The sequence below is a fragment of the Microtus pennsylvanicus genome, chromosome 7 (genome assembly GCF_037038515.1).
Source record: "Microtus pennsylvanicus isolate mMicPen1 chromosome 7, mMicPen1.hap1, whole genome shotgun sequence".
NCBI lineage: Eukaryota > Metazoa > Chordata > Mammalia > Rodentia > Cricetidae > Microtus > Microtus pennsylvanicus.
The window spans coordinates 119443737-119454509 of record NC_134585.1 but is presented as its reverse complement, the minus strand read 5'-3'; the positions used below and the strand labels follow the sequence as shown (position 1 = coordinate 119454509).

General features: G+C 48.8%; 1 protein-coding gene across 3 annotated transcripts; it reads left to right on the top strand.

Moving 5' to 3' along the window:
- Positions 1-821: 821 nt before the first annotated feature.
- Rfx5 (regulatory factor X5) lies at positions 822-8301 on the top strand. 3 transcript variants are annotated; one of them, XM_075978232.1, is made up of 10 exons: positions 822-1012; positions 1786-1917; positions 2030-2063; positions 2392-2474; positions 2920-3039; positions 3222-3341; positions 3466-3547; positions 4011-4212; positions 4644-4747; positions 5141-8301. In XM_075978232.1, the coding sequence occupies exons 2-10, from the start codon at positions 1805-1807 to the stop codon at positions 6368-6370; spliced, it is 2088 nt and encodes a 695-aa protein (XP_075834347.1). In that variant the 5' UTR covers positions 822-1012; positions 1786-1804; the 3' UTR covers positions 6371-8301. The 3 variants fall into 3 exon arrangements, with proteins under 3 accessions (XP_075834347.1, XP_075834348.1, XP_075834349.1); XM_075978233.1 differs by having other exon boundaries at positions 842-941; XM_075978234.1 differs by lacking the exon at positions 822-1012 and adding an exon at positions 1024-1410.
- Positions 8302-10773: the final 2472 nt, after the last annotated feature.

Below are 10773 nucleotides of genomic sequence, written 5' to 3'. Positions count from 1 at the left end.
TGTGGAAGGGAGGAAGCCTGCTGTTTGAGGTTGTCCGCCAAGGGGGGGGGGGGGGTGAAAAAAAGAGGGGCAAACAGAATGGTTCAACTGGCTTTATACCCAAAAGGAGTTACAGGATTTTGTGATGAATTGCCATCACTAGTCGTAATTTTCTAGCAATGCTTTAAACAAAAAACAAACAAAAATCACCCAGTGATTCTTTGGGCAGCTCTAACCACCAAAAGCAAAAATTAAACATGGTAGCTATGGCCACTCCATTTTGTAAAGCTCCCCAATTTTAGCGAAACAATGTCAATTCCTGAAACCAAAGAAATTCGGTTCGCACAACCAAAGTAACTTGTTTTTCTAGATTCTTACCCTCCGTGTCCTAACGACCCCCCCCCCCCCCAGTAATGAGGATCTTTACCCACCTCCTGAACATTTTAAACTCACCTTTTCCCCAGCTACCCCTAGCCACTCACTTTCCTACCCCGTAACTCCCTTCCGCGGTTCTGGGACCCTCTACGCAGGTCTTTAAAGCCCTCGCTCGTTCCCTTATCCGTCTTCTCGATGACCTTACAGCTCAGGATCAGAGGGCACAAGAGCAGACGCTCCAGACGCAGCGGGCACTCGGGCTTTCATCCTGCGGCCCCTTTAAGAAAAGAACCCTCTCCGGACCCGCAGGCCTAACCGACCCCTGTTTAACCGAAACCTAACCTGGACTTCCCCCTCTTGACTCAAATAAGACTAACTTTGGATTTTCCCTCCCCTCTCGACCAATCAGATTCTGTTACCAGGCAGACTTTCGTTGCCTTCGTCTTGGTGGCTGCAACGACCAATCACCGAGTAGGCCGCGCGAGTATCCAGGCAGATCGCGGCTGGCACAACCATTCAGAAAAAGGAAAATAAAAGCAACGCACGAGCCCGCCGGCCGGGCACCGTGGGGCTGGGCTGGAGCGGAGGTAGCCAAGGGGCTAGTTTCTCTTTCTCTCTCACCTATCTAATGTCCGTGCTGGAAGGTGACAGTTCCGAGGTAGGAGGGGCGACAGGACTTGGGTGCCAGCAGGACCAGCTTTCCGCAGCTCCTCACCCGTGCGCACGTGCCCTAATCTGGGACCCGGTTCCCCGCAGGGTTTCCTGCGCCGCGTCTCGAGAGTTCGGAGACCGAGACCCCCTCCCTCGCCCGGACCAGCACCAGGGGATGGGGTGGAGGGGCTCTAGGGGGAGTGGGGACGCCACGGGGTGGGATGTCGTTGGATGACGTAGGGTCCGCGCCGCGGCGAGGGGGGCAGCGGGGGAAGCCGTGGCGAGACTCAGTAATGAGAACTTGGGCCCAATTTTTTTCAAACCTGGAAGGGCCGAGTATGTTCGTATCCCTTCTGACCTCCCAGGCAAAATCAATGGCGAAGTGTCTAATCTCGGAGAACTTTGGTTTGTCGTTATTGTTAACCCCCTCGGGGGTGTGTGTGTGGGGGGGCGGTTGCAGCACTGAGAGAAATTATAAGATTTCTTTCTAACGTGGATTCCCCCACTCCCATCTCTTCCCATAGCAGTTTGCCAGATTTGAGAGACTTCACAAGGTGGGGCATATAGAGTGGAGATGTCAGAGATCTCTTTGGGTCTAGAAGGACCTGACAAAGTAACGGAATAATTCTAATTTTAGAGAGGGCAAATGGTGAGGAAAACCACTGGGGGAAGCTTTGCTTCTGTTTGCATTTCTGGGTAGAAGCAGGATTGCATTGCCCTGGGGTTCAGGGGAAAGGAAGCTCGGTGGGAGTTAAGTTCTCGGGTCTTGTCTTCTCCCAGTGTTAGTCCTCATGCTGGGATGGCAGAAGATAAACCTGATGCTAAGAGCCCCAAGGCCGGGGCAAGGCCCCAAGGTGGTGCTGAAGCTGGGGAACCGACCACCCTTCTTCAGAGGCTCCGAGGTACCATTTCGTAAGTAACCGGCTCTGCCTCCAAACCCTGTTCAGACCCAGCTGTAGGGCTTCTCTAGCAATCAAAGGGATGGGAAAAGCTTGTGACCTCCAGCTTTTCTTCTTCCCCACAGCAAGGCCGTGCAGAACAAAGTAGAGGGAATTCTGGTAAGCAAGTTGGGAAAGGGCAATGGAGGCGGAATTGCAGAGGGTGGTGGTGGGGATGGTGGCAATGCTGAGGAGAGCTTCAGACCACCTCCTTCTGCGACCTCTGTAGGCAGATCAGATCAAACCCCGCCCCCTCCCCTCGTCTCCCTTTCCCTCCATGGAAGCCCACAAGGTTCCTCAGTACAGTGAACCCTCAACCTCAAGGCATTTCTTGGGTCCCTTCTCATTCTAACAACCTGACCTTAAGAGTCGCTGGACTTTATGGTCAATGTCAGAAGATTACTCACTGGGTCCTTCACCTCTTCCACCTCTGTTCCCTCTGTCTCAGCAAGAAGTACAGAAGTTCTCTGACAACGACAAGCTCTACCTCTACCTTCAGCTGCCTTCAGGGCCCAGTGCTGGAGATAAAAGGTAACCTGGTGTTAATGTTTTACATGTCACAGGGTCTGATTTTGAGTCTCACTGTGATGAGTCAAAAAGGAGGAGTGGGGTTGGAGAGATGGCTCATGGGTTAAGAGCACTGCCTGCTCTCACATAAGACCTAGGTTCAATTCCCAGCACCCACAGCTGTCCATAACTGCAGTTTCTGGGAATCTTGATACCACTTTCTAACTTCCATGGGCTTCAGGCACATATGTGGCACACATTCATACATGCAGGCCAAAACGAAACGAAAGCAAAACAAACAAACATACATAAAGGAAAAAAACACTCAGACACATAACAATGATCTTAAAAAAAAAATAAAAAGTAGGCAATGCATAGCTGGTGCCCTGCGCTGGACTGGTTTAGCAGAGAGAAGTGGATTTGGTCCAGCACCGCTGAAGTATGCATGTCCCTTTCTCTTGTCTTACAGTTCAGAACCAAGCATACTTAGCAATGAGGAATATATGTATGCCTATAGGTGGATCCGCAACCACCTGGAAGAGCACATGGACACCTGTCTGCCAAAGCAGAGCGTCTATGATGCCTATCGGTGCGTAAGAAGGTGGTGCCCGGCTTGTTGGGCACAGGACTAGACCCTTACCCCTGAAGCTCCTCCTGCCTTACTGGAGTGTGAGCTCTTAAAGGGTTCCCCACACTTGGTCGCTAGGAACCCTCTGGAGCCCACCAGTAGCCTTCTCTGAATATCTTCTCATTCTGCCCCTCCTCACTCAGAAAGTACTGTGAGAGTCTTGCCTGTTGCCGCCCACTCAGCACAGCCAACTTTGGTAAAATCATCAGAGAGATCTTCCCAGACATCAAGGCCCGGAGACTCGGTGGTCGGGGCCAATCCAAGTATCCTTGACTGAGAGATTAAGACTGGAGGACCTGGGGAGGAAAAGGTGCAATACAGAAGCAGCCTAACTTGCCTAAGAGGCTTGAAGAGCCCCAGTTTTGTTTGCTCCTTAACTTGCATCAGATATTGCTACAGTGGCATCCGAAGGAAGACCTTGGTATCTATGCCCCCATTGCCTGGACTTGACTTAAAGGGCTCTGAAGGTGTAAGTAATGACTTCTCCCTCCCAGGTAAAAGACCGTGGCTTTAGAACGTGTTTTTTTTTTGTTTTTGTTTTTTTGTTTTTTTGGTTTTTTTGGTTTCTCGAGACAGGGTTTCTCTGTGGCTTTGGAACCTGTCCTGGAACTAGCTCTGTAGACCAGGCTGGTCTCGAACTCACAGAGATCCGCCTGCCTCTGCCTCCCAAGTGCTGGGATTAAAGGCGTGCGCCACCACCGCCCGGCTAGAACGTGTTTTGATGGCTGGAAAACCACAGTCATTTGTGCATTGCTTCTGGGGGACCATGCACCTTCCCTGTGGCGGAAGCATGGGAGGAAGAGAGCTTGGGTTTCTAGGTCTGAATGGGCAGGAGCTACTTGTGTCCTCAGTTGTTCTGCTCTCTTCGGTGGCTGGGGAGGGACAAGCCATTTGCGTGGTGATCTAACTGAGCATGTCTTTCTCCACCCCAGCCAGAAATGGGCCCAGAAGTAACCCCAGCACCTCGGGATGAACTGGTCGAGGCAGCCTGTGCCCTGACTTGTGACTGGGCAGAGCGGATCCTGAAACGGTCCTTCAGTTCCATCGTTCAGGTCGCCCGTTACCTGCTACAGCAGCATCTCATCTCTGCCCGATCTGCACATGCTCACGTGCTTAAGGCCGGCGGGCTTGCTGGTGGGTGGGGCCCTTTTGTCAGAGAAGTCTTCAGCCACTTTGAGTCCCCCCTCCCCCCCAGAGGTGGGTGGTGCAGAGTCTCACTGTGTTGCCAAAGATGGACTAGAACTCCCAGACTCTAGCAGTCCTGCCTCAACCTCTGAACAGGCACACACCATTGTTCAGTGATACCATTTTCAGCTCTGAAGGCCTTCCTGAATACATTGGTAGACACAGCGTGGATTGCCTTCTATTCCCGGGGATCCCTTTTATGTGGGTGGATAGGTGTGCAAGCCAGGTGGTGCTCCAGTCATGCGTCCATCGCCAGTGTGTAACCAGTTAACTATCAGCCCAGCCCAGCCGCTTTCCCGCCTGTCCCAGGCAGTCAGGTTCGCTTCCATACCTTAGTTTTCTCCTCACGCTTGCTTTATTTCCATCGGCTGCCTCTGCAGAAGAGGATGAAAGAGCCCCTCGAGAACGGTCATCATGCAAATCCAAGAACGGTGTAGAGAACCAGGAAGGTGGAGGTCCTAAGAAGCCAGAGAGACCAGCCCAGGTAAGTGGCTGATGTCTCTGACCTTGTGGCCTAGGGTTTTAGTGTACCCTGACCAACGTGAACCTCCTTTCACGGCTAGTATACCAAGCTCCTTCTTTTTCTCCTGTATTCAGCCTTTGTTTTATTAGTGAATTTTAGATTTATTTATTTTATGTGCGTGAATGTTTTGCTTGCATGCATGTATGAGTACCACATGAGCCCTGGTGCCTAAGGGGAGAAGAGGGTGTCGGGCCCCTGGAACTAGAGTTACTGTTGTGGGCCACTCTGTGTGTGAGGGACTTGAATCTGGATCTCCTGCAGGAACAACAAATCCTCTTCGCCCCTGAGCCATCTCTCCAGCCCCTGTATTCGCCACAGTCCTTATAACTTCTTATGGTTCTATTTGCATTTTAGCCTCCTAAGGAGCTAGAGGCCCGAGCTGGGACTGAAGCCCCAGGACGTGGAGAACGGAAGAAGAGTGTAATTGACAGCTCAGCTCCAGCAGCCAGTAAGCCTCAAGTTAATGCCCTTATGGCCCGACTGCCTGTGCTCCTTCCCCGAGCACCACAATCACATATCACACCCTTCCTGACTTCTAAGCTTCCTTCAGGCACTCTCAAAGTAGCTACATTGCCTCTGCCCACTAGAGTTGGGGGACCCCAGGCAGGTGTGCCCATCATTAACATGATCTTACCACCTGTTCCTGCTTTATCAGGCACTGGGGTTGGACTTGGGCCTGGGCCTGGGCCTGGACCTGGACCTGGACCTGGACCCGGACCTGTGCCTGGACCCGGACCCGGGGCTGGGCCAGGGCCTGGGTTCGGAGCTGCGCCTGGGCTTGGAGCTGCGCCTGGGTTTGGAGCTGGGCCCGGGCTCGGAGCTGGGCCTGGGCTCGGAGCTGGGCCTGCGCCTGGACCTGGACCTGGGGCTGGGGCTGGGGCTGGGGCTGGGGCTGGGGCTGGGGCTGGGGCTGGGGCTGGGGCTGGGCTAGTTCCACCTAGGGCACTCATTCTGCCTCGAGGCACAGAGAACAGGGAGGGAGGCATAAGTGGTGACCCACGACCCCATGACAAGGGTGTCAAAAGGACAGCTGAAGTGCCTCTGAGCGAAGCCAGTCGACAGGACCCGCCAGTTAAAGAAGTGAAGCAAGAGACAGAGGACACAGTAAGTGAGGCGAAAAGGAAGCGGGGACGCCCTCGGAAAAAGCCAGCTGGGAATGGGGAGAGACACGCTGCTCCGGAGAAGCCTACACCTGCAGCTGCTGTGAACTCTCCCCGAACGCCAAGGTCACTCTGGGAGACGTGGGGCTCAAAGAGGGAAAACAACTTAGTTGGGAGACAAGAAAGACCAGGGCCAGTGGGTGAAGCTGAGAAGGAAGCAGTGTCTCCTCAAGGTCAGGAAGATGGCACTGTGTCCAAAGGAGAAAGGAGCCTGAGTGCCCAGCCAGCCAAAGACGCAGAAGATAATATTCCTCTCATCACCTCAAAAGTGAGTGTTATCAGGGGCAGAATTCAAAAGGACGCTCTCCCGTTGATAAAGGGAGAGGCTGACCCTGCAGCACAGGGTAACAAAGGGTTAAAGGGTCGTGTACTTCAAAGTTCCCTAATCCATGAGCATAAAGACCCCAAAGCAATACCCCCATGACAGGTGTGGGGGGAAGAATGGCTATGTTCATGTCTGCCTGGTAGAGACCCTTTTCAGCACCTGCTTCTCATTCAGCTACTAGTCTTTCCCTAAAGGAGCCCATTGGTCTGGCTTGTGTAGTGCCTGGTGGCTGCTTCAGACCTTTCCAGTTCAATCCTTGACTTTAGCACAAGCAGTAAATCTGTAATGATCTTCCCGCCTAGATCCCTGTGCTCTCCTGTGGGCAGTAGAGAGAGGGTGAATGTGAGTGTAGGGTAGAGATACTCTGGCTTCTAATCATAGAAAACTTAGAACTCAAGGTAAAAAGCTATTTATTGGCTTATGAAATTGGAAAGTCAAGAGGCAGTACTGGCTCCAGGTGAGACTTGATCTGGTTGCTCAGTATGTTTCTCACTGCTTCACCTAATGTAAAATCATTCTTAGTTCAGACCACTTAACCGCTGCCAGCACTCCTAGGATTGTGTTTGACCATTATATCTAAGCAGAAAAAAAAGGGGTATTATTGTGTCAGGAATCCCAGCAAAAACCCAAAGATTTACCATGATTAAACCAACCTGGGTCAGGTCTATCCTTGACCAACTAGTGTGGCCAGGAAGATGTTTATGCTAATGTGTTTATTATACATCATGGACCAGCTTTGGAGAAAAGGGTGGAATAGGCCTTCTCACAGACTCCCCAGATGGAGACGGGGTGGGGTGGAGAGTTGCTGGAAGTGTCTTTTAGCTTGCTAGGCTGAGGTGAGCTGGACTGCTGCTTTTGCGAGTCTTGCAATTCTCTCACGGTAGCTCCTAACTCATTGTAGTCTGGGAAGGACAGAGGAAGCCATTCTCTCCAGAGTCTCTTCCTTCTCACATGGCAGCGTTTCCACCTCTGTCTCACAGGCAGAGCTCCTATAATGGTCTGCATTTTACCTCCTCCCCACCAATCTGGTGTCCCGTTCTCGAGTACGTGTCTACATCCACCAGGTGTCAGTCTCTTGTCCGTGTGTCAGGTCCTAGCCAGGACTGTGGGGCTAGGCTAGGTTAACAGAGGAGGTGGTACCGATTCTGCAAATCAGGGAGCACCAGCCGGACCCAGACACTGCAGATGCATCCTTGGGGACAGCAGGAAGCCAGCCCATGTTCATTGAGGACCTACTCTGTCTTCTCCACAGGATAGCTTCTTGCCAGGGAATCTTGGTTCTTTTCCCCAAGAAATACAGATTTTCTTTCAGGGAGATATCACTCATCTGTCCATTTATTTCCACAAGAGCAGATTTTTAAAAATTATAATAATATTTTATATCTATAAAGAAATATGCACTATAAATTATGAAATGAAATGAGTACCTATGACCCGTCATTCAACTTATACATTTAAACATTAAACATACTATTAGGTTTATGCCCCTCTTCCCTGCCTCTTCTTAGAGATAACCACTGTCTTTAATTTTATTCTCATTAATCACTTGTTTATGTATATTGGCCATGTGTGTATATATTCTTTAAGAATGTATTATTATTTTGTTTTGCTTGTATTTTAGCTTTACAAAAAGTTGTACTCTGTTAGTCCCTTGAAGTTTGCTCTTTTGCACTTAAAATTGTTTCTAAGACTCATCTACGTTGTAATAGCTATGATTCATTCATTTTCATCTGTATAATACCACAGCAAGCACAGAGAACGCAACTTAGCCATTCACCTGTTGAATAACATTTGGGCTGTTTCCAAGTTTTTGTTATTATACACGATGCTGCTATGAACATTCTTGTATATGAGTGCCTTTGTTTTTAGTAAGATTTCTAAAGAGGTTTCTAAGATGGTCCTAGACTGTCCTTTTGGTCTGTGCACCCTGTGTTGGGGACCGTTGCCTCTTGTCTTACTTTATGGAAGAGTTTACATCATATTGAAATGAACTGTTCTTGAATGTTTGATAAAACTCACTTATAAAGCCATCTGAGCCTTATGTTTCTTTGTGGGAATAATTTTTTTATTTTGTTTCATGCCAGGGTCCACTGTGTATCACTGCAGTCCTCACTGTGTGGCTCCATCTGCCTCTGTCTCTAAAGTGTTGAGGTTAAAGGTGTGCACCACTGTGTCCAGCTCTTTGTAGACATAATTTTAACTACTGGTTCCAATTACTTAAAAACTATAAACTACTTTGCCTCCTGAGTCATTTTTCCAGTTTAGTGTACATTTTAAATATTTTTTTCTTTTTCTTTGAAACAGAATCTCACTATATAGCCCTGGCTGGCCTGGAACTCGCTGTGTAGATAAGGTTGGCCTCAAATTCAGAGATCCTCCGCCTCTTTCTCCAGAGTGCCCCACCATGCACAGCTCAGTGTTGTTCTCAAACATGAAGCTAATATATTTTAGTTTCCTTTCCACCCTACCCATGATCAGTTGTACCAGAGTCTTCTTATAAATTTTCAGGTGCTACTATGGGCTTTGTTGATCCTATCATTTATTTTCAATTTTGCTAATTATCCATAGTGTTTCCTATTTTTTTAAAGTTTGATTTTATGTTTCCCTATAGTTATTATCCTCTTCTTCTTTTTAAAGATACATTTGGATTTTTGTTTTTGTAGCCCAGGCTACTGTTGCATGGAGAGGCTGCTTATTTGTTTCCCGGCCACCTGGCTAGCTTACACCTGAAATAACCACACAGAAACTGTATTAATTAAAACACTGCTTGGCCATTAGCACTGACTTCTTATTGCCTTAAATCTTACATATTAGTTTAATCCATCTCCATTAGTCTGTGTATCGCCACATGGCTGTGGCTTACCCAAGATTGTAACCAGTGTCCATCTCAGGCAAAGTATCCATGGCTTCTCCCTGACTCTGCTCTTGTTCCTCCCAGCATTCAGTTCTGTTTTCCCTACCTACCTAAGTTCCGCCCTATCAACTAGGCCAAGGCAGTTTCTTTATTCATTAACCAATGATAGCAACACACAAACAGAAGGACCTCCTACACCAGGCTACCTCTAAATAACTATGTAGCTGAAGATCACCTTGACCTTTTGATCCATCTGCCACTACTTCACAGGTGCCAGGATTACAGACATGTGCCACTATGCCCACTTATGCAATGCTAGGCTGGAACCAGGGCTCCATGCATGCTAGGCAAACTCTACCAACTGAGCTACATATGTACCCTGCCCCCCTGAGCTACATATATACCCTGGCCCCCCTGAGCTACATACATATATACCCTGCCCCCCCCTTTTTATAATATCTTAATGTAGACCGCTTGTTATGGTTACAGGATAGCTTTTTGTTTTGTTTTGGCTTGGTTTTTTTGGAGAGAACTCATGACAGTCTTGAGTGCTGAAATTACAGCTGTCACCCGTCATGCTGGTTTCAGGCTGTCTTCTGTGTTATGAACCTCCATGCTTAGCTAAGGCTGAGAGTCACATGGTATACAAGCACTCAAAGCACTGAGGTACATACTCAGGCTTTGTTTTGTTTTGAGACAGGGTTCTGGGCATGGTATATATCTCAGGATGATGTTGGAAGTCTGTGTAACCTAGACCAGCCCCTAACTTGTGATCCTCCTGCCTCAGCTTCCACAGGGCTGGGATTGTGGGTATGTGTCACATACCCAGCTATTTTAAAACTCAACTTCCCACAACTCATGAGGCTTTTTGTGCTGTATAATAATACCTTCATTATTATTTAATTTTTCAAATATTTAAATTACCTTCATGACTTTGTGTATGTATGTATATTACATATGTGTGCACACATGTAAAAGGCTGAGCTTAAAATTAGGTGTCTTCCTCAGTGGCTCTTACCCTACATGTCAAGGAAGAATATCTGTTGAGCCCAGCATTCCCTGTTTTGAGCTAGTCTGGAAATCCCTGATTCTGCCTTCTCCATGCTGGGATTACAGGCAGGCTTTCGTGCCCCCCAGGCTTTGATTGCTCCAGTTCGTTCTCTTCCCTCTCCTCTCCTCTCCTCTCCTCTCCTCTCCTCTCCTCTCCTCTCCTCTCCTCTCCTCCCCTCCCCTCCCCTCCCCTCCCCTCCCCTCCCCTCCCCTCCTCCCTCCCTCCCTCTCTCTCTCTCTGTTTTAATTTTACCTGTTATGCATACAGTGTTCTGTGCAGACCAGAAGAAGGCACCAGACCTCACTACAGATGGTTGTAAGCAACCATGTGGTTGCTGGAAATTGAACTCAGGGTCTCTGGAAGAGCAGCCAGTGATTGCTCCAGTTCTCACACACAAGCAAGCACGTCACCTACTGCTACCATCTCCACAGCCCCCTTCATGACTTGTTTTTTGGTGTATGTGGTGGGGTGAACGCACCTAGGATTTCGCAGGTGCTCTACCACTGGCTATGGCCCTAGTGCTTTATGAGTTACTTCAAAAATTTTATAAATTTCCAAATACCCAAAATTTACATTTTAAAATCTCTTTGATATTGA

Excerpts from the sequence above, each read along its gene's own strand:
- Rfx5 (XM_075978232.1), top strand. The coding sequence starts at position 1,805 with ATGGCAGAAGATAAACCTGATGCTAAGAGCCCCAAGGCCGGGGCAAGG. Across the intron at positions 2,064-2,391 it reads ACAAAGTAGAGGGAATTCTG|CAAGAAGTACAGAAGTTCTC; the intron begins GTAAGCAAGTTG and ends CCTCTGTCTCAG. Across the intron at positions 3,040-3,221 it reads AGCGTCTATGATGCCTATCG|AAAGTACTGTGAGAGTCTTG; the intron begins GTGCGTAAGAAG and ends CTCCTCACTCAG.